This window comes from Neolamprologus multifasciatus, chromosome 11 (genome assembly GCF_963576455.1).
Source record: "Neolamprologus multifasciatus chromosome 11, fNeoMul1.2, whole genome shotgun sequence".
Taxonomy (NCBI): Eukaryota; Metazoa; Chordata; class Actinopteri; order Cichliformes; family Cichlidae; genus Neolamprologus; species Neolamprologus multifasciatus.
The window spans coordinates 22675598-22699601 of record NC_140449.1 but is presented as its reverse complement, the minus strand read 5'-3'; the positions used below and the strand labels follow the sequence as shown (position 1 = coordinate 22699601).

Below are 24004 nucleotides of genomic sequence, written 5' to 3'. Positions count from 1 at the left end.
AGAATGACACCAGCAGCTGTTTGGTCAGCTTGTTTCTCCTCAGTGTGCTTAAGATACAGCTCTGCACGGTTTTCTTAAAGTCCTGTTTGTGCTGAGGAATTTAAAGTTGGAACATTTTCCACATTGTCTCCACCTTTGTTCAATGGAGCAGGATTCTCTTTCTGTCTGCTGAAGCTTTTGTTTTGGAGGTGTTAAACGCTGGGTTATTGATGGAACAACATCAGTCGCTTTGCAAATCATGCCTGTAAACAGCCTCATAACAATTATGTGCCACCCTGTGGTGTCATCTGCAAGCTGAGTGGAGTGGGTTGGTGTGAAATTGTGGGTGCACAAGAAGTAGAGAAGTGTGTTTAGCTTTCAGTGCCGAGGGGCTTCTGTGCTGGGAAACTGTTGCTGTTTTGTTATGAAACATCTGCATGTGAAGTCTATGCGCAACATAATTATATATGTGTCCTGATGTTCACATTCAGCCGCCCTCCTATAAGTCCCTAAAAGGGACTGAAAAGCAGAAAATAAGACAGGTGAATTCTTGCACTGAAAAAAATCTGGGGGGAAAAAGAATACATTTTATTGCAAACCTCATAAGTGCTATTGCAAATCAGACAATCCATGCAGGCTAAGCAGCCCATTGCAAATTTCAATATCATTTAGTTTTTCTCATTTATGTAAATGAAAACAAAAAAAACCCCAATATAACACAACAAATGTCATCAGCAACACAATCTAAAGTCTGATTAAAAACTAACAAACATACTGCAGGAATTCTGCATTTGTGGTATTTGGTTGGTGTGCCTAAAAAACTGGCAAAAACCACAAATTGATTGATGAGATTTGGTGCTGGGCCTGCAGCTGCAAACATTCAGGCTGTTTTTGCCTATTTTGCCTTTTTCTCTCTCTCATTCACACACGCATACGCACTCAGATGACATCAGTGACAGATGCTGATACTTTCAGTCTTACTGTTGCAAAGAGCTGAATGGAATAATTTGTCTTTTTCAAAGAAATAAGACCAGCACAGTTGATCTTTGTCTGTATTTCATTATTGGTAATGCGGCAGACACTGTGTGGAAATTTAGCCCAAACAAAACATCATCAAACATTAGATTCCATTCACATTTAGCATAACCACAGAGCAATACTGTGTGCAGAGAAGGCTTACTGCTTTACTGTAAACATGCAACCTTAATTTAACTTTGACTTCAATTTAGATTAAATGTGCAAAAAACAAAACAAAACCCAAAAACAATTTTAAAAAAAGTGTCAAAAAGTGCAGCTTTGTTTGTGTATATATGTTGAGTTAATGCTTAAAAAACATGAATCAGATATTTTCCAGCAAGCCCAAAGTGTAATTTTGGAAAAATATTTTGCCACGCACTCGGTTTTTGCATCGCAGTACAGCGTTAAGTTCCCTTTCACTGTTGCTCTGAATGCCGGTGCAAATAAAATGCTGACATAAAAAAATGTAAAGAATTTCTCAGCAGAGCCGCATGTTTTATCTGCACTCTGCTTCCTGCCAGTAAAACCCAGTGCAAAGATATTTCAGCATAAGCAAATACAGAATATGTGACCCTGCTATAATTCAGTCAGTTACTGAAATTAAACCGCAGAACTATCGACAATAACAGAAAACATTCATTCTCTACTAAAGGTTGTGAAATGCTGCTGTGAGTTTAGAAAATGGACAACGAGGAGAGATGAGAGAATGCAGTAAAATCTTGAGGCGGGAACAAACTACTCATCTGCTGTACTTGTACAGAAGAAGTCTGATTTGACTATTTTCCAAAGTAATCTCTATTAGCATATTCATCTGCATCCCTTCAAGCTCAAAGAGCAGTAGTTTCCATGTGAGGGGTGTTTTCCTTCAGGGTAACTTCATCACATATTCAGATACGGTGGAGATGAATAAACGACAGCTGAGGGAAAGACCACCTCACAGCACTGAGTAACACGCTGAGAGGCCCCCCGCTCTCTCAGGGTGTTTCTTAAACCAAAGCCTCAAGATCAAATAAACAAAACAGTGATTTCAATTTGAAGGCCGACAAAGGAAGTTCAGTGTGGATGAGATGAAAGGATTACAATATCAGTCACACAAAAGTCACATGGCTCTCACCAAGGAAAATGTCTTACCAAGATGAAGAAAAACAGCCCTGAGGTTTCACCCACATGTTCTCAGGTATATCTGGGTAACTGTCTTAGTTTCTCTTCTTTCTATGCATGCACGCATCTATCTATCTATCTATCTATCTATCTATCTATCTATCTATCTATCTATCTATCTATCTATCTATCTATCTATCTATCTATCTATCTATCTATCTATCTATCTATCTATCTATCTTCACTGTACTTTAATACAGTGTATTTGATGTTAATAAAAGAAGATTCAGGTAGCTTCGCACACAGGTGGATTGATGCCTGGTGCTATTTTCTTTGTTTAATGTAAGCCTAGCCTGTATTCTGTATTGTCTGTTGTCATGTACTGATGTGGTGAATAATTAAACAGAAAATGTGTAATTATTTAACTATACAGCAGAGTGAAAAACAACACATAGAAATAGTTCTAAAGGTAAAATGAACAGACAGTATATATTTATTATACTGACATTTTACTGACACCACACCCGCAGCAGCAATTCTTTGTGTGGTACATCTAAATGTATTTACACACGATATCAAACAGAAAAAAAATATAAACCACACTTTGTCAAAGCAAGGCCCTGTTTAACAGCATCACTTCTCAGGTGGCTGAAGTATTCAGTGAGGCAGGCAGACATTCCCTTCCCGTCTCACCTCCACATTATCTTAATGATCTCCTACAAGTGTCTAACTCCTCTGACGAGATTCAGGGGAAGAGCTGTAATCGGTGTATTTCCTCTAACCTGACAGTATTCCCTGTGAGCATTTCATCTTGATATTGAATGGAATATGCTAAAACGGTACGTGTTTGTCTGGCAGTGTAGGCCCGTTTCTACTGAGCTGAGAGCGACTAAAAAATGAGAATGGAGGGAATGATTCACTTTCATGAATATCCTTCACAAGAAGATACCATAAATGTCCTCATTCTCAAGCTGGAGATGATGATGATCATGATGATGATCGTGAGTAGTGGAGCTAACTAGTGGTTGTAAACAAAACTAACTGGCAGTGACGAGATGATGAAAAGTAGTTTGGTGTTGCAGTTTTGCCATCTCGGTTTCAAAACAGCAACTCGAGCTTCCGTGAATGATGCTGAAGATATTCTAAACACTTGCTGTGGAGTAAATGTTGTATATACACATTATTGTTTATTTGCCCCCAAAGTTTGTGTAACATAAGTGACTTTTAGAGGTATAAAAAACATATTCCACATATTTGCTAAATTCATCAAAAAAATTGAGCATACTCGTCCTTGACAAACACATGGATATCTTACTGTCCATGGTTTCATACTGTATGTTTCTTGTGTATTCGTTGGTTTAGAAATTCAATAATCGAACATACTTTTACAGAGTGATTGACGCAAAAGAAACAGGAAATACATTAGAGAGAATCCGTGGGAGGAAGTGGGGCTCCCTGTTTACATCTCTGTCTTATAGTTTCCAGGCTGACAAAGAAAAACCGCAAGAACGCTTGGCGTGTAGCTGAAGTCACATGATCAGCAGAGGAACTACCAGACACCCTGCCTTCGGTACCTTCCCACGGGCTGATATATAAACCTCTTCAACCCACATCGCAAAAACATACCAGAAAAGGCAGCGCTTGAAGAGAAAGGCAGAGTTTAAGAGTTTGTGGATACAAAACCAAAATGAACAAAACAAACTTGTTGGATTTTTTTATCTTTGGGATGGTTTCCATTCTTATAACAGGTAACTGTGCGATCAACTCAAAAGCAAATCTGCGCTAAAATGTAATTTTTTTAAAATTTGAAGTTAATTTCATGTTTTTCTTCACACAGGAGCCAGATGTGAGGCGATGCACAGTGAAGTATTTGCTGCAGAAGGCTCGGATGTTGTATTACCCTGTAAATACCCTGCAATACTGATCAGAAGTCCACCTGCGATTGTCTGGAGTCATAAGGAGAAAGGGTAAGATGAAACTTCTCCTTTTTTTTTTACATTTTTGCTATTCTCTTTCACTTTTCATATGCAGATTAACCAGCTCTAACCCCTTAAACAACAACAAACTCCTTCCTCATTCACTAATAAAAGACTTGTATCTATATGCTGATGACTCTGGATTGTTGTGATTCCCCTTCATGTACAGCACTATTTGGAGGAAGGAACGGAACGGTCTGGAATACCGCGGCTCTCGATGGTCCCAACGTGTGCAGTGCCCCCACCCACAGCTTGAAAGTGGCACATTCAGCATTCAGATAAACAGCGTGACAGAGGACGATGTTGGACTTTATTCCTGTAAAGTGGACCTTAGAAACCAAGTGATTGAAAAGCAGGTCATGCTCAGACTTATTAAAGGTAAGAAGCACTAATCGAGCACGCCTACACTAATTACAAAAGACCACAGAGCTTTTTACCATATAAAACAGTAATATTTATTTGTGATATAAAAGTTTGACCAATAAAATAAATATTAAGCATCTGTAGTATGTAGTATTTACTGTAAATTGACAGAAATCTCACTTTCTTTATTTACAGTGTCCTTTTCTCCACCGGCTCCCCTCTCTGGGAGCAACACTCAACTGTCTTGTGCTTTGAAACCTTGGCGTCATGGAGTCTCTGTGGAGTGGATGTTAAACAACAACCCATATTTGCCTCAGGCTAAAACCGGCTTGCACGGCGACAAAGTTTCAAGGGTTTTAAGAGTCACCGAGAAAGAGAGCGGAACCTGGACCTGCGTCGTGACGTACAAAGGAGAAAAGGGCCAAGCTTCAGCAGCTCTGGATGTGAAAGGTGAAATATTAAGCTGGACAACTGATTTATGAAGCTGTTGAATAAAGTATTTTGTGCTCTTAACAATTTTCTTTCTTTCTTTCCTGCACAGGAATCATCCAACCACCCAAAGATAACGCCAAGGTTTACACTACTGTGGGGTCTCCGGTCACTCTCCCCTGTGTGTTTTCCTCTGGTTTAAGAACTTTGAGCGCAGGCTGGGAGAAAATCAATCCTGTGTCTCCATCCACCCGCGATCTCCAACTGCTTTCTTTGGCTTCGTCCTCACCTGATCGGCTCCGCTGGGATAGGTCTATCCGTATTAATGAGGTCACATACGAGGACGAAGGAAAGTACAGATGTAGTGGGAATGCAGAACAGCAAAGGCTGACTCGGACTTTGCAGCTCGTTGTTGCTAAAAGTAAGTTTGTGATCTTTCAGTTTGAGGGAAAATTCAATGCACTTGTATTTTTGATATAAAATCATTTCTCTTGTTTCTTTTCTCAGTCGTCCGCTTAAAGCAAAAATACTCAACGACGCTGACCTGCCAGCTGAGCGATGCAAGCGAGGTCACCAAATACGAGTGGGCTCATGTGACCTACGATGAAAATGGCACCGCGATTGTTGGGTCCATCCAGAAGGGGAAGGATATAATCATTACCGACGGGTCAGAGGAGAGCTGGGGCGAATGGACATGTAGTTTCTATGGGCAAGATGGCCTTTTGGGGAATGTGACATACAATACTCATCTGATGAGTAAGTTCTAATTTTTGGTGTTTTTCTACTTCTGCTGTGCTGAAAAATAAATATTAACTATAAAGAACATTAAAACCTTTTTTTTAAAATGTTTTTTTTAATATTTTTGCAGGTGGTCTGAGCGGACAGAAATCCTCAAGCGCATCAAATAACACCGCCACAGTGGTTGGCCTCAGCTTTCTCCTCATTGTTCTGCTCCTCATTGTGGCTCAGATGTACAAGAACCGCCAAAGGGTAAAAATAACAAAATTTGTCATTTTGAAAAAGCGCATAGAATAAATATGAAAGCGTGGATTCACAGATTATATCTGTAGGGATTACCTCAAATAACGCTGTACATCTCTTCCCCCACAGAGGAAAAGGATCTTTCAGTATCCCGCCCTGGAGACCATTGTTCATACCATCTCCAACGAGCGGGAGGAGAGAGAAAGGAACCGGGAGAAAATCTAAGGACACATAAAATTCGAGGCCTCGCTGGAAGAATTTCAGAGCACTAAACTGAAGCAAAATCTCTTGCCGCCTGCAATATGTTGAGAGACTCTTGTTTACACAGATTTTGTAAATATTTTCAGAGCAGATACTGTAGCAATGCTGTTTCATTCAAACAAAAATGAAATGCACTATATCCTGTGTTTCAGCTGTGCATGTTTTAAACTGTTGTATGTGTGACGATTTACATTTGCTTTTAAATGACAAACTGAGAACAAACTGCTTGACAAATAAAGAGCATTTAACAGAAATAAATCTATTTTTGTTTATTACACGTATGCAAAGTCGAATTATTGTTGGTCAGTGGCAGAGAACTATTGGTGCTCATATAAATAAAATACACAGCAACTTAGAAAACAAGTTTCAGTATTTACATCAAACACTAGCTCTATAAACCAAACACTGACTACATTTATCGCTATTTTACATTCACTTCAGAATAATTAATGGTGCTGAAACCACTCTTTGGCTACAGCTGCAATGCCGTTTCCGCGCTACACCTGGCTGCACTCGCCATCTTCTTGCTCCAACAGTTCGCTGATACCACACAAGGCCAAAGATTTGTTGATTTCCTCCAGAAAACCATTTGTGGAAGGACGTAAATGATCATTAACTTCTTCGTCATCAAAGCACCAGCCGGGCCAATCCACATTTACACCTTCTGCAAACACACTGAAAGGGGGAAACAAAAGGTCAAAGGTCATCATTCTTTCAACATTTACCGGGTCACAATCAGGTGACCTCTTAAAGAGCTTTTAGTCTACCTCAAGTTGGATGATGCATTTTTAATAAGCACATATATATAAAGCAATGTGCTTTCAGTGACAACATTAAAGATAAACATGCAGAATGTCCAGGTTTACCATTATGTTGCTTTTAGTACAACATATTTATTGATGCATTAAGGTGCACATCACTCCGAGTCTAAAGCGTGTAAACACAGGCTTAAAGTGTTAAGTGAGTCTATAAAAAGATTAAAATTACATTTTATATTACTAATTTGACTCTGAAGAGTTGCAACTAATGTTACTAAACTGATGTAGAGGAGGCTATTTTAATTAACGGCGTAGTGAAGAAGAAGTTCAAAGTAGTAAAAACAAAAACACAGTAAAAGTAACTCTATACTTCAGTACTTATATCTCTGTTTTCTATAGCATGTAGAATCATATATCAATACATATTATATAGATATTATATGTTACATAATACCTGTTATAATGTATAATGTATAAGGATTATGTATAATGTTATGTATAAAGACCCACAGTTTTCAATATTGCACTAAATTAGAATAAATGTTCCAACAATAATTGAGGAATTATACATACTTTTTACTAACCAAAAGAACAAAATTTAAATTTAGAAAAAAGTAAATAAAAAATATTTTAGGAGTGCTGCTGACATAAAAAACTAACTTTAAAACAAGAAAAATGTTTTTTTTCTCAGTGTTTTGTGAGAAAAAAAAATGCTTCATTATTATTCATTATGTTAATCAAAACCTAAGCGTGCTTATGGCACATTGAGGTTAGAGACAGTAAAGTTTCCACTGTAACAGAACGGTCTATTTGTTACCAGCCTACACCTCACTGAAAACTCATTTAAAGATTAGAAGCTTGATGGGCTTAAAGATATATTTAAAAGTGATGCGTGCTAACTCTGTCCACTATTTTAAGTCAGTGAGTTTTTTTAGTTAAATGTCTGATCTGCACTACAGCGTAAACTATTTGCTTCAACTCAGTCTGTCAGTATGTGGGGCACATGAGAGAAAGCATCCCACCCGACCCCACTGTGGTCTTTACTGTGGTAAGTGCAGTATGCAGCAGAAATCAGCAGCAATGCAAGGCATTATGAAGGTACAAATACTGTAATACCACAAGTGACTTCAAATGTCAATGGAAATTTTAATGTAACAAATCTTCTTTGAACGTTATGGAAAACTGTGGCTTTTAAGGCTCAATTTGCTCTGTTTCATCTTGATAACTCAGCTATTCTGAGGAAAGCTTTTATACCCATAACGATCTAAAGATAAAATATGTAATATGTAAATCTTTTGAGTTGATATAATAGGTGCATGTTTTCTCTGATTGTTGTCTGTGTGTGACAGTAAATGTTCAGGGCTGTTGTTTTACATGTATTCCTTATGTCTTTATTCTTAGAAGATGAAAATCACTTGCCTGGCAGTAATCACTTGTTTTTAAATGTTAAGTAGTCCTGGTAGTGCTCGTTTACAGCTCTGTGTTTATTCTCGGACTCTACTAGAGTAGCTTTGCATGATTCACAGTTCAAAATAGGCCTTATTTATCTTGTACTGGGCCTTGTTGCAGCCTCAGGCTGAAATAAGCCAGCTTTCTTCTCATTAACGCCTCTAAAAAATAAAAGTTTTCTGAACAGCAGGTGGGTGGGGTGCATGCTCTTACAGTGTGCCTGAGAAGACCATATTAGGGATATGGCCCCTCTTTGACGTCATTCGTAGGTTGAAACGAACATTTAGAGCAAAACAAAAGCCTGAGCTTTTCATTTGCGGGGATTAGATAGATGACAGAAAATAAGGAGAAGGATAAAAGGTCCCTTTTAAATAAAACGTGAATAAAAATGAAAACAAAGGGAACTTATCACTGCCATATACTGACCTGTTCCCCTGCTCATCTTCATCTCCATCTACCAGCTGCTCCTTCCATCCTTGACTCACGCTGAGGGCCTTGGGTCTTGCTACTTCCACTTCCTCCAAGTCTGTGTCTCTGTCTCCATCACTGCGTGACGGCGAAGATGTGGCAGAAAATGAGGGAGAAGGAGAACGGTCTCTTGACCTCAGATTTGTTGTTTTTAAATTTCTGTCTTTTTTAAATCCTCCTCTCCCCCTGTCTCTGTCTTTTGCTCTTTCTAAAAGGCCCTCCAGTCGTGAGGAATGTTCATCGTCTGCTTGGGGTGGCGTGTGTAAGCTAATGGAGCGAAATCTGGCTTTTCCTTTTGGTTTCATGTTGGAAACAGAAGAACTTCTGTGGGTTTTTATTTTGGGCTTTTTGTTTTCAAACTTCCTGTCAGGCAGCTCAGATTCAGAGAAGGCTTGGGGATCAGAAAAGACTCTATCATTCCAAAACGTGTCTGGGTTTGACTTTAGGGTGCCCAGTTTGAGTGTCTGCTGTGGATTAGATTGGTAGGGCATGTAGGTAGGAAGAGAGTTTCTTTTCAGCTTTGGGTTGTAGTCTGAGCCAAAATTAGAGGAAAAGTAGTTGTTTGAAGCAGCCCCAGTTTGTTCCAAACTCTGAAAAAACTCCTTAGATGTGCGAAAAGTGACTGGATTTGTGCTTACTGGTCTCCTCCGTTGTATCCCAGTTGACTTTATATTTCTGGAGACCCACGCCTGTTGAGGTGTCTTAGTGTCTCCAAACAGACTGCCACTGGAATTTCTCCCTGTGTCCTGGTTCACGGAGAGGGAATCTGAGTCTTTTTTTGTTAATATTTCTTGCTGTCTTAAAAACTCAGGTCCCTTCATTATTATCGGTTGATAATTAGATTGTAAAGTGTCATCTTCATTTGTTGGGTAGTCAACATCTGGGAGTTCACCTGGTAAAAAACTGTATGTTCTTACAGTGTTATGTTTAAATGGCAGTGCAGCACTTGTGAGAGAATCCTGAGGAGGGAAAGACTGTCTCAAAGTCATGCTCTGCTCCTCTGTAATCTGAGATTCAACAATTCTGTCTTCATCCTCCCCCTGGGTTCCACTTTGATCATGCCTCACTCCCAATTCTATCCATTCATGTCCCCTGAAAGCTGGTGAACGCCTCCTGCTCCTGATTTTGTCCTCAGTGTTATTGGGCTCTGTGCACCAGAAAGGTAACTCAGTTTTATTAGTGGTCATCTCACCTGGAGATTGATACGGTTCTGGCTCTGCCAACCTATTTATCGAGTTAGCGATAAAAGTATCATCAGTGGATTCGTCCATCGAGGTCTCCATTCCTGGCTGTGCAACAGGTTGTTCTTCTGTCTCCACATCGTCTGTCATTGCTTCTTTAACAGGGTTTTCATTTTGCTGGTTTGTCTCTGTCTCCTGTCTGTTGTGCTCTGCCTCTCTCAACTGCCTCAGTGTTTCCTAACAAATCATCCAAAGAAAAAAAATGTGACTCAACTGGTTCACACATAAAAACACCCATTTACCACCTACTGGTTCCACACATTTCCACCAAAACGTTGAAAGTACTGCCGTCACACGAAGGAGCTACGACATGAAATTAATAAATGGTTTGCAAATGCAGCCCACAGATTCTATCTGCCATTCATTTTTACATGAAGTACCCCAAGTTCTACTAGCAATACTATGTCAATACTATGTTTTAGATGTTTTATGAAACTGGATTGAATTGTGGGCGGGTACTGAAAAGGCACCTTTGAAGATCAAAGCCTATTTTAAATTCTTAATTTCTTTTACTGAACTTTCTCAAGATAAAATTTAACCAGGATCTGCAGTTTGCCCCCAAAATCAGGCAGTCTTGTAAAGTCTTTTGCAGGACTTAAAATGAATTTTTTTTTTTTTATCAAAAAACAAATGCTAGATAGACCAAATATGACAAGTTGTGCAACAAAAATGAAAATATCCGTGGATATATCAGTGAAAATATCAACATCAACACAAATTCCAGCCAGAGCCAAATTCAGGAGGTTCAGGATCGGACTCTGAACTGAAACTGAAAAAATAATTTTGTTATATATATGCATATTTTTAATTTTTGGAGCCAACTTTGCAGATAGTCTGATAACTCAGATTTAGTTCAAAATGTATTAGAAGGCACTAAAAACACAACAATGTGCTGCACAGTCACTTCACATGCCGGCCTTTTTCCACTGCTCTACATACCACTGACATAGACTGGCTAACAACAAGAACATCCGCTTAAACTGAGACAAAACATAACTCAAGTGCACAATGATACATTTCCACTGAGAAGATGGAAAATTATGCAAAGCAGGACAGTAAAAAGTAGGCATGCATTCTTGCATGCATTATAACAGGTAACCAAAGTAACTTTAATCCAACCTTCCATTTATCCTCAGTGTACAGCAGCTGAGCTGTTCTGGTCCCCTCCCCAATTGGACCATTAGTGACATGTTTAGTTTTCCTTAAACAGCTGGCTGCCTGAGTTTTGTCCAAAAATGATATGGGTTTCTCTGCTAACAAGGCCAGGGATGGAGTTGCTCTCACTTCTGGAAATCTGGCAGAATTAAATATCTTTCTGGAGGAATTTAAAAAAAGATTCCAAAACATGACTATCCAGAGTCATGACTGAAAATAAGTCACTGAGCTTGTGTCTTATTTATATCAGTGTTAAAATAGCAACACTGTAACACTGAATGACTGCAATAAGAAGATACTTTTAAAGTTCTGTCAACTACGTGGGGTCTAAACCAAAACCTGACACTGTCATTCTCATAACAAAGGGTATGGTGCTCTTACAGATAAAATTTAAGCCAGACTACAAAGATTTCAAAATTTCTAATATTTTATTTTATTTTCTGTTACCTGCGCTTGGTGGATGGTGGACACCCATATGGAGCAATTCTCTGAGGTGCTGGCGACAAGTATGACGACGTTCATAGCGCTCTGAAGCTCACCTACCTCCACAAGGAGAAATGAATCTGAGAGAAGCAGACAGACAGTTAGATTGTTCTTTTTATAATAATTAAGCTACATCCAAGTGTCTCGACTCTAGTCTAAAAGAAAGTGCTACACACAGCCATCTTTCAGTGGTATGCAGTACATCCTGTCGAGGGCCAGAGGAGGTCGAACCACCTTCAGCCGCTCTGTTTTCTTCTGGACTTTGGTGAGTAGAAGCACATCTGAGAAAAGCAGAGCCACCAACTCCAGCTACATCATACCAAGAAAAGGGGAAAAAAAAATAATAAATACAAAGTAATTTGTAGTAGTTTTGAGGAACGCAAATTAAAATCATAATAATTAAGTGCACAGTTTTTGCTCACTTTACTGTCTTTCCTGCCTCGAACCTTCAAGCTCTCCTCACGCAGCAGCTTGCGTACAACTTCAGAACCTACACCTTTGATGGGGCACGTTAGGTCAAACTTGCAGATCTCTTGGACATGCTGTCAATGAAATCAACTTCATGTAAATATCAGTAGCATTTCAAAAGAATAGAGGTAATATCTTTTTGAGTTTCCTGTTCACTACATTACACGCACTAGTGATTATAAACTCAACACTGACCTGCTGCATCTCACCAATATGTAACCCACTCTTGTGTGAATCCCACCATTTAGAAAACCACAACAATAAACTCAGTGCCCACAGAACTTCATTACAGCACTTCGTGCTTTACATCCACAAAACAAAGTAAACACAGATGTGACATCTAAGCTCTCGCATCTTTGAATTAAACTTTTTCTCTTCTCCAGATTTCAAGCCACACAAACATCAATGCACTTTTTATGTATAATGCACTGTGTAGACTGTATTGCAGTAAAAAAAAAGTACACTTTCAACACAGAATGTCCTCTGGGCTTAAGAATGAAGTAAGTCTGTTTATTCTTTGTTGAAAGGTCAATCCATAGGCTACAAAATAACTCCAAAGAACAGAAAAAAGTGACAAAATGATGACAAAGATGTGTTTTACCCTGTCGATTTCCTCATTTAGTCCATCCACCTCATACCCATCTATCCTCTGAGCAGAGATGTTGAGTGCGTGTTGCTCATCTTTTAGTCGCAGGTAGTCATTGATACCTTCCAAAAATTTCTTTACACTGAACAACTGTACAGGGGAACAAACAAAGGAGGCCAGTGTGATAAAATGACTCGCATATTGCATCTATAAAGGGAAAAACATTCTGTGGTGAATTCAAAAGGATTTTATTTAAAGGTATCTAATCCTCACCATGCCTCTGAGTGTGTGCTCCACATGAGGGTCCTGAGTGTGTTTGAGCACAGCTTTGAGCAGCAGGGGATACTTTGTGATCCTCTGATGGGGTTTGGCCTGCATGTCTCCAAGACGCATCCGATTGCCCTGAGGATGATTCTCTACCCACTGGAGAGGACAAAAAAACCCCACAAGAATATGAACTCAACTTGATGCTTTTAAAATAAAACTGATAGCCTGACAACCAGGTTTCTTAAAACTATCCAGTTAAGTTCAAGACTCATTGGAATAATGCACAATTTGTGTAGTTTTGCCTCTGTACACCACAACAGCGTGACTAAACAGCAGGCATTCAACTTCAATTCAGTGGGTTCAAGAAAAAAAATTAATTATTCAGCAATTTAGAAAAACTTTCTTTACGCATCTAGACAAAGTGACAAACAGTTTCATGGTCTGTTGTTCTTTCTTGACAATGAAGCAGTCATAATATCTGCAAGTGATTCAAAGTTCCCAGTAATTTTGAATACGAGGCCCAAAGAGATGTCAGGGAAAGTGAAACAGATGTCGCACAAGACATTGTGACAGAATTATTTCCACGTTTAAGGCAAACAAGACCAACAACAACACAGCAACTAATCAGGTCATAAACATTGTCAAGGAGGTGGGTACATCATTATCAACATCTACAACATCTACATCTATCATCTACAACAACAACATCATTATCAACATCTACAATCAACAGATGCCTCCATGAGTGCAAATATAGCAGGTTTACAACAATGCGCAAACCACTGGGTACGCTCAAGAGCAGGAAGGACAGATTAGATTTTTCCATAAAACTACATATACTACATATATCAGACTTATCCGAATGCTACAAAACCGATCGGGCAGGGCTTCACAGTGCAAATGGATAGTGACCCGAAGCAAACTGCAAAAGCAGTCCAAGAGTTTCTCAAGGCAAAGACACGACGCGTTCTGCAATGGTCAAGTCAGTCACATCAAACAGAGCAGCTTTTCAGTTACTAAAGATAAAACGGAAGGCGGAAAAAAGAAAACCACAAACAGCAGCAACTGAATTTTGCTTCACTGAAGGCCTGGCAAAGCATCTCAGGGAAACAGCATTTAATGATGTCCCTTTGAATTATAGCAAGTCCTGCTGTACCACCATGAGTAACCGATGGAAGGAGCAGATTCAAAGAAAGTCAATTCAATCACATATTGATTGTTTGATTAAAAACCCACTGTGGTGATGTGGAGGGACAGAATTGAAAAAAAAACTGTCTTTATCTAACGAATGCACTAATTATATATTTGAACGCAGCTAAAATCATCGACTTCACAGTGATTAAACAAGAAGGTGAAGACAATTCACAGAAGTCTTTGATTTCTCTATAATTTTATCAATGAACTGCCAGAAGACTCGGTGACTGATAACAGAACCACCTCTAAAACCTTCTGAATTAAACTATACTGGAAAAAGAAAAAAACCTTAAATGAGTTATTTTTGTTTTAACAGCCACACCCTCATTGCCCAGTAAGCGCCAGTTCTTGGTAAAGGAAGGCTTTAACTGTTAAACACAAGGTAGCACTAGCTGACTCTGCTGGAAATATCTACAAATATAGAACTGGTTTTAGTTTAAATATGATTATGTTCATCTAAAGGTACTTTCTGACTCGTCACAGCGATGTTTGTGATGATTCTGATTTTTTTCGACACCAGACGTGACCATCCCCACAAGGATTTCGCTTCTTCTCTCAGGGACAAAGTGAGGATCTTTTGCCTGTTAGCCAAATATGTAAGAGGTGTTGTAGGTCACGCTCTTCTTGCAGACTCTTTTCCCATAAATCTTCTGCACAAATCTTTGTGAACTAGATATCTTTCACACCGCTGTTAAGGCTGAATCATTTGGAGAAGACGTTGGTGCCCGTCAGGAAGCAGCTCTAAGAAGTCGCCCACAAGCTTATGAAAACATTACAAACCACAAAACACAACCAATAGCAACTGAACTTTTAGTCAGTCATTAAAATGAATTACATTGAAATAATAACTGGGTTAGTGTGGGAGAGCAATTCTTTGATCTTCAGATGTATAGAATGCATGCACAGGCTGTATATGGATGTTACTGCTGCTTCACTGTACCTGGACGTAAGTGGAGAAATGTAGGTTGTTCTCCATCTGCCTGCGCGAGAATTCAAGATTGTCTTCCTCCTTCCAGCAGTATTCATGATAGGAAGAGAAGCGTTTATGAAACTGGGGAAAAAAAGAAAAGGATAAGTCCCCACAAAGTCACATCAGTATGTTTATCATTATTATTAATGATGCAGAGGTTAACGCTAGCTTTAACGCCGCCTTCTAGTTAAATATGCCTTTTTAATCCTTTGATACTTCACTTTGCTCCATTATGACACACATGAAGAGCTTCAAATTTCCCTGTTGCAGGAACAGTTAGGCCCATAGTTTGTTGGACAAAGACACAATTTCTTTGCAGTTTTGCCTCTGTACACGACCGCAGTGAATTATTAATCAAATAATAAACATGTGATTGAAGTGCAGACTTGGATACTTGGTTTAGTTTTATCTACAGTAACTGTAAAAGCTGCTGTTTCAGGTTGAGACCTGGTGACCGACTTGACCATTTCAGAATATCACATTTCTTTGCTTTGAGAAACCCTCGGGTTGCTTTTTTTTTAGTCCTCATCCTTTTGCAGTCTGATCAGTTTTACAACATATGGATGAATGCTAAGTACTGTTTAATCTGGCTACCTTGTTCTTCAGTATACCCAGCGGTTTGCACTTTGCTGTAAACCCTCTGCATTTAAATTCATCAAGGCGTCACTTGATTGTAGACAGTGACAATAGTACACCTACCTCCCCACAAGTGTTATTGACTCAGTTAGATGTTGTGAAGTTGTTTTTTCTTAACCATGGAAGTAATTCACTAATAATAATATACAGTAATAATATAAAAATTAGCATTATAAGATAATAACCTTGTCATCATGCACCTTAGTTATCTTCCTCTGTCTTTCTTTTGGTTGAGCTGAGCTGGTTCACATAGTCTTTATTTTTAAGACTGTACCTTCTTTACTTATTGGTTTATTTATCTGTCTTGGTTTTCTTTTCTTTTTCAGTCCAGTGATGACCTCCCTCACTTGCATCGACACCTCTTTGACTTTCGATGCTTTCTGGAGCAGTCTAATTTGTCCTTCCTGTTCTTGCGCGTAACCAGCGGTTTGCATCTGGTTAGAAACCTTCTATATTTACATTCAAGAAGGCGTAGATCTTTATAATGATATCCCCCCTCACCCACTTCACTTACCCCACCCCCACCCCCCACTTCACAAACTCCCCACCCTCATACTATGTTCTTGACCCGGTTAGTTGTTGTCTTAACTGTGGAAATAATTCTGTCATCATGCACTTGCCCCAAATGCCCCAAAGAGTTTATCCAAAGTTTTTGCAAAACCCATAAATTAAAGCTCAGAGTCTGCTCTTCAATTGCATCTTAACTGCTTCATTTAAAATCCACTGTGATGGTGTACAGAGGGAAAACCACAAAAACTGTGTCTTTGTCCTAAAGAAATATGCATATAAATGTATACAAGTAGGCCTAGAAAAATGGCAGAATATATAAATATATCCCAAGTGTTTCCACATGCAGGACTACTTTTATGTATTACTTCATTGTACGTGAGTAAATGTACTTATATGTCATACATCTGGTGGATGTTTTGTTCCAAAACAACGTGCAGAAAAGCAAACTCATATGGAAACAAAACCTGTACCCACATAGACGTGAAGCATGATGTAAGAGGTGCAAATGAAGGGGGGAGACTCTATAACTGACCGGTAATGTAAACTGTCTGCACGTACAGTATCATTCAGACAGTGGGGGGCAGGGGCAGGGGAACTTACCTGGAGGCATCCAGGGTCTAACCTCATGGGGTCAAAGGGCTTGCCTGTTTTTCGCGCTTCCTGTAACATCGGATAAACCACCTCCTGCCAGAACTGCTGATGTTCTTCGAGGATGGAGGGGAGGTTGGAGAAAAGCTGCTCGGGGGTCACCTTTTAAAACAGGAAGTGCGACAAAAATAAAAACATGTGTTTAACTCCCCTGCTTTGCTATATTTTCCGACTTCTCAGTGGAAATGTGTTGTTGTGCTACATGTTCCACTTGCACTCGAGTTATATTTTGCCTCATCTTAAGCGGATGTTCTCGTTGTTAATCAATCTATGTCAGTGGTAAGCAGAACAGCGGAAAAAAAGTCCTGCAGGTGAAGTGACTGTGCAGCAAACTGTTGTGTTTTTAGTATTTAAATGATAATGCATGCTTTGCACACTGACCTCCTGGAGAAATCCTTTTTGGTGCAATTGGACAAGAGCCGCAATAACCAACTGTGGAAGGCAGACACAGCTTTGTTATACATCCTGTTGAAACTCCCTTTCTCCGCTCTGAAACTTTAATGTAACTGACTGTAAGCAGCTAGAGAGTGACATCTTACGTCTTTTATAATAAGCAGCTTGTTGATGAAGGTCAGTTCAGTATAGACAAACTCCCACAGCGCCTCCTGCTGGTGTCTCTGCATTTTTGACATTGTCTGAAAAGAGGAAGCAGAAGAAATGTCAGGGTCATCAGAAAGAATGTCAAATGTGCATATTGTGTAATGATTATTGTCATCAACGAGTCCCACAGCCAGAATAAGACCAACAGAGTATCAGTTCCTCTATTACTGTTTGCCACCCCCACAGCCAACAGTTCACACAGGACACAAGCTCAATTGTTCCTGCCAGAAAAATGTGCTTTTATTTCCTAAAAAGGCAGTGCATAAGAAGCATGTACAATGGCATGGTTTATTGAAATAAACAATTTGTGGACTTCAGGGCATTTAGACCACATAAGAATAAACTACAGGATGTCAGGCCTTGGCCAATGAATTGATCTGTTTTGTTCTTTTAATTTGATTTGTTGGCAGTAAGAAAAAGAAATATATGCATATAACGATAGGGCCCGTACTGAATGAGACTGCACTATATCTGTCCAGCTCGTCTCCAGCGTGGTTCCCTGACTTTCCTCGTTCCATCTCCACCTGAGATCCTCTGACAGAGAGAAGGCCTCCAGGACTTGCTTCAACCCATCCAGTTGACTTCGCTCCTGGGAAGTTGTTATAAACCATGAGAATGAATAAATAACAAAGAAGAAGAAAATAATCAGGCAGGGAAATGAGGGGAAAATATGACGCTCTACTGAATCAGTCCTTCCTTAATAGAAATAGATGTTAGTTTTGGCCACAGGTTACATCTAAAAGTATGACAGTGGAACAGAATGAACTGCACTGCTGCTGTAAATTTGGGCGTTTGAGTGGGCGGTTGCCTTTACAGCAAGTCTGTATCTGTTCCTTAGAAAACCAGCATGTAGTTTGATGAGCACAGCACAATACCTCAGACGCTTTGTCAGACACTCCCTGGCTGAACAGGACTTGTTTGAGTGCAGTTCTGGGTTTGGCTCCTGCAGAAGTTCCTTTACTCAGAGTTGCAAAGTCATTCACAACCTTTTGCTTCGTTCGCCTCTGAAAGCACAAAAATGCAGCGGGACATGTGAGCATGTATGCACAAGAGAGGATTGCAATGAAAATAAATGAACTGAAACAGTGTAACACACCTAGAACTGAATCTAAACTTAATGCACGGTACTTCGGTACAGAAGAAGTATTTTACAAGTCAAGGTTTTTGACATCTTAGTGAAAGTACTGGGATTTTTATCAATGAAATATTTAAATAGTCAAAGTAAGAGTACTTCAAGTGCCAATTTATAATTTTCATAATGTCATATTTTTAATATTTAAGTTGCATAAAGTGTTGATCTCTATAAAAATCAGTATAATGTATGAAAAATACTTCAACTAGTTTTAAATACTAAGTTGTCCAGAATAAGTCAATAAGCTGCAAAACAAAAAAGGAATAATGGGTTTCAGCCTATAAACATATACAAGAAAATTACCTTAATTAAAGTACTCAAGTAAATCTACTTAATTTCCCCCACTGGTGCCAGAACAGTAGGCTTGCCCCATCCTTACAATTCTGTCCCACTCCACTTGCCTGATAGCCGATTGTGCTGTACTTGTGTTTGTCTGCTTCCCTCTTGTGGTGGATGTTTAGGTCTTCAGCTTTCCCGTCAACGACATCAAGCTCTCTGGTTTCCGTCTCCCTCTGCCTCTCTCCATCCACAGTCTGCAGCACCGTTTCTTCCATTGGTGATTCACTCCCCCCTCCGTTGTTTACATGCTGTGCGTTTGGGATAAGGCTAAAGAGGAGCACACAGAGTTACTCAGTGCCGTTACAAAATGTGTGATGACTTCTTCAAAAAGAAAACAAAGCACACAGTGTCCCTCCATTTTTGCCTCAATGCTTTCTGCTTTAGTGTAAATAAATCTTTACACACTTTCTGAACGACTTGGAAAACAAAAAAAAAGATGACTCTTTGATTATGCATGTATTGATCTGCTTATTTTAATTTAAGTTCACTGTTCACTGAGTTTATAGAGACAAAAGTGAAGCAACTCCACTCAACTTCGGTCTTCTAAACATTCGTTCATTGACAAGTAAGGGACCTCTCATCCAAGACCTCCTATCTGACTGTAAGTTTGACTTTTTCTGCTTAACTGAAACCTGGCAACAACCTGATGACTTTTCTTAGCTAAATGAATCTACTCCTCTGGGGTTTGTTTACTTTTCTAAACCCGGTCGTGGGGGTGGTCTCGCAATCTTTTTTCGCCAGCACTTGAAAGTCCTGCCAGTTAATGTTGATACCTTTAGTTCTCTAGAGGTCCTTGCATGTGAGCTGACTGGACCCATTCCCACCATCATAGCTACTGTATACCCCTCACCCCCCAAACCTAACCCTGTCTTCCTCAGTAACCCATCTTTCATCTCTCTCCCCAAATGTGATCTTGGTGGGAGATTTCAACGTTCACATGGACAATAATGACCTTCTGCTCACCAGAGACTTTTCCTCCTGTCTCAAAGGCTCTGAATTTAAGCAATTTATCAACTTTCCCACTCACTCTAAAGGACACACCCTGGACTTGGTCTGCTGTTCTGGTCTTACTCCCTCGAATCTTTCTGCTACTGAAATCCCCATAACTGACCACTTCCTCCTTTCATTTAATCTCACTCTCTGCTGCTCTTCTACCAAGCCAACCCGTCTCATCTCGTTCCGCAACATCAAGAACATTGATATGGAGATTCTCACTGCCAGTTTGGACAATGTTCAGATTCCGGACTTCTATTCTACTCCTGATGATTTGTTGTTATATTATAATAATTGTCTACGCACTGTCCTTGATTCTCTGGCTCCTGTAAAAACCCACTCTGTTTCCTTCGCTCGCTCTGCTCCCTGGTTTACCTCTGACCTCCAAGCTCTGAAGGCCAAAGCTCAGCAGCTAGAGCGTAAATATAAGAAATCTGGTTTAACTGTTGATTCAGAAATCTATAAATATCACGTACTTCAGTATAAAGACTCCATCAGCAAGGCCAAACAAAGCTTCTACTCTGGTATTATCAGTTCTTATGAGGGTAATGCAAGGACTCTGTTGTCAGTTCTCAACAAACTAATTCAACCTCCCAACGTTTTACCACCGCACTTCTATTCCTCTGAAACCTGCAACTCCTTGATGCTGTTCTGGACTACAAAAATCAATAACATCCACCAGCAACTCAGATCAAATGTTGTGTCTACGCCCTCTCCAGAACCTTTTCTCCTTTTTGAGCCGTTTTCCACTTTTCATCTTCCTGATTTATCTGATATTTCCGAGTTCATATGTAAATCAAAGCCTGCCACATGTCATCTTGACCCCATGCCCACGGGGCTTGTGAAATCCTGCCACTCCCACTCATCTCTGCTATCATTCACTCTTCTCTCACCACCGGTATCGTTCCCTCCTTAATCAAGACTGCTCTAGTCACTCCTATACTGAAAAAACCTTCTTTAGATCCTAACAACTTTAACAACCTCCATCCGATTTCCAATTTACCCTTCATTTCTAAGATACTCGAAAAAGTGGTTGCAGCTCAACTTCATTTACACCTGGTTAATAATAATATCTACGAGAGATTTCAATCTGGTTTTTGCTCATGTCACAGTACAGAAACTGCTTTACTTAAAGTCACTAACGATCTTCTAATCGGAGCTGACTCTGGTCTTCTCACCATTCTCGTCCTTTTAGATCTGAGCTCAGCCTTCGACACCATTTCTCACTCTGTACTTCTAAGCAGACTTTCCTCTCTCAGCATCTCTGACACACCCCTCGCCTGGTTTCAATCATATCTCCTCGACCATTCCCAGTTTATTCAACTAAGATAATTTCGCTCTCGTCTATTCCCTGTCACCTCTGGTGTACCTCAAGGCTCAGTTTTAGGCTCTCTTCTCTTCATAATATACATCCTCCCTCTAGGTACCATTTTCTGCAAATTTGATCTTCAGTTTCACTGTTTTGCTGATGACACCCAGTTATATCTCTCTTGCAGACCTGATTCCTCCCTCCCACCTTCCTCCCTTTCAGAGTCTATCCGAGTTAAAATCCTGGTTTGCCTCTAATTTTCTAAAGCTCAATGAGGATAAAACTGAGATCCTCCTTATTGGCACCAAATCCAACCTTTTGAAGGCGAACCATTTCTCACTCACCATCGATAACTCCACAGTTTTCCCTTCTCCTCAGGTTAAGAGCCTTGGTGTGATCCTAGACAGTTCACTTTCCTATAAATCTCACATCAATAATCTCACCCGTTCTGCCTACTTCCAGCTACATAACATTAACAGATTGCTTCCTTCTCTTTCCACCCAGTCTACGTCCATTCTTGTCCACAGTCTTCCACAGTCAACTCAAAACTCATCTGTTCAAATCTGCATATTCACTGTGAATCCACTGTTTGTTCATTTTATCTTGTGCTTTTGTTTTATAGTTCTTATTCTGCCATTGTTTTACTAAATGTTTTATCCTATTGTAAAGTGTCCTTGGGTGACTTGAAAGGCGCTCATAAATAAAATTTATTATTATTATTATTATTAAGATACATGGCAGATTTAATAACAAACGTATTTACTTCCAATAAAAAAGATTAAATAAGCAAGACAGTCACAAAAAGACCAGGTGACAAAACCAGTCAAATACACGTGAGCTCCTGTCTGAAGTGAGTGCTCTAATACTGACCCACATTCTGACTTTAAAGGATCAGAGTGACATGGCGAATACCAGCTGTGAGCCGTCTGAACAGACTCCTGATCGCACTGATTAAAACAGGACACCAGCAGTTTTTAATGACTCCAGGTCTCGTTACACAGCTGTGCGGGTCAGGGTGTCACACCTGGACTTGTCTGTCATTATTTCTACCTTGTAACATTTCCTGCAGTAGCTTAAGGCTCCCCCCTCCCCACTGCACCATTTACAGCTGTAGCCTGCGGTGTCATTGACTGGCAGAATTAAAGCTTCAGGTGTGTTTTACATTAACACTTTTACCAGGATTCCTACTCTCATTTGGACAGTCTTAGAAAGTATCGTAAAAGCAAAGATTCTCACACGAGCAAACAGATTCAGTACACCACACGCATCTGCTGTCACTCTACTGTCAAACATCAGCGCACTGACTCAGGTGCTTTCATCACCATGTCATACTTGTTTACAATCACTGCCTATATCCTACTGTAACTCAGTGATTAGTGAATTATAAGTATATTGGAATTACAGCACTGGATCTTCTTTAAAACATGATGATTAGTCAATAAAGACAAGCCTGCTGGTAATTTTATAACTTCAGCAAGCCAACAAATCAAATCAGAGTCCGTGAATCTACACATGAGCTCTGACGTGTCGGGGCCTTGCTGTGGTCAACACATAAAACAAACTGTTCCTTCAAAGCAGTGTCTACCCTTTAACCAACAGCTGTTTTAACAGATAAAATCATAAGGTTTACCTGGACTTGGCTGAATCCATTTTGTTTCACAGAGTCATCTTTGGTTTCTGTTAGCTTTCTCCACCTCCTTTCTTTCTAGCTTGCTTGTCCCTCCCTCCCTACTCTTTTCATCTGCACCCCTTCCCTTCTGCAACTGGCCTGACAGGAACGACTGGATTCTGCAGTCAACAAATCAGCGCTGAGGGTTGGTTAATGTGTCGCAGTTAAGGTGCTTAGTGAAGCGGAGGTGGTGCCTTGCTTCTTTGAAGGTGATCTGTTTTGTTGTTTCTTGTCAATCAGGATTATTGATCACCCCGAACAACCAGGAAAGTTTAAAAACAGCAGCAGAGTGTGTGTGTGTTCGTTCAGCTATTCATTATATGAGAAAACCAATAAAGGATACAGAGATGAGATTCAGTGGTGTGGGTACTTCGTGTTTTATATTGCATGCACAGGGTGTTATGGGGAAGAGGTCTAGGCAAAGGAATGTAGCTAAGGAAATAGAATTTTTATAAAACTATCAGGTTAGGTTAAAAGCAAAACGTCCTTCCATTTAAAGCCACAGAAAGAAAGATAAGATTTCATGTTAATGATTAAAGCCTCACGTTGGAATGCAGACTGGCAGTGTGCCTCCAGTGAAATATGCACAATTACATTTTTCACACATGTAACTCAGACACACAGAGAAAGAGACATGACACATTTATTAAAACTTGAGTTTTACATTTGATTGATGCGCAACATTGATTGACAATTATCATCCAGTCGGTAAATATTTTTGTTTTAAGTATAAAACCATGTGAAACTACACTTTTCAATTCAAATGTTACTGATTGCTATGTGAATCTGCACGGTGAAACAACTGTATTATAAAAGTCGCTCAGCTGAGAGACACCGGGAACAGGTGTGTCCTCTTTTCTATAGCAGTATGAATAATGCTTGAATGATAGGGTTTCAATGAAAGCTTATGGGGCTGTGAAAAGTCATTGAATGTGGCAGCGGTCAGCCCTACTGTAAGTAGGAACCACAAAGTTTCCAATACAGTTTCAGTGGTCCTCAACTGCAGGGTGGACCTCCCTGTG

The 24004-nt window shown here is 39.7% G+C and overlaps 2 protein-coding genes across 2 annotated transcripts; one reads left to right on the top strand and one right to left on the bottom strand.

Annotated features, from left to right (window-relative positions):
* Positions 1 to 1109: 1109 nt before the first annotated feature.
* On the bottom strand, positions 1110 to 24004 carry plekhg6 (pleckstrin homology domain containing, family G (with RhoGef domain) member 6). Its single transcript, XM_085176893.1, has 15 exons — positions 22944 to 24004; positions 19074 to 19278; positions 18416 to 18544; positions 17992 to 18129; positions 17480 to 17575; positions 17322 to 17372; positions 16893 to 17042; positions 15117 to 15227; positions 12989 to 13138; positions 12731 to 12865; positions 12084 to 12203; positions 11838 to 11970; positions 11626 to 11741; positions 8741 to 10200; positions 1110 to 6782 (listed from the first exon to the last, which is right to left on the bottom strand). Exons 1-15 carry the CDS (start codon positions 22961 to 22963, stop codon positions 6605 to 6607), a joined length of 3192 nt encoding a protein of 1063 aa, XP_085033019.1. The 5' UTR covers positions 22964 to 24004; the 3' UTR covers positions 1110 to 6604.
* On the top strand, positions 3731 to 6090 carry lag3 (lymphocyte activating 3). Its single transcript, XM_085176899.1, has 8 exons — positions 3731 to 3845; positions 3935 to 4064; positions 4243 to 4451; positions 4632 to 4886; positions 4978 to 5286; positions 5373 to 5621; positions 5734 to 5855; positions 5976 to 6090. The coding sequence occupies exons 1-8, from the start codon at positions 3785 to 3787 to the stop codon at positions 6069 to 6071; spliced, it is 1431 nt and encodes a 476-aa protein (XP_085033025.1). The 5' UTR covers positions 3731 to 3784; the 3' UTR covers positions 6072 to 6090.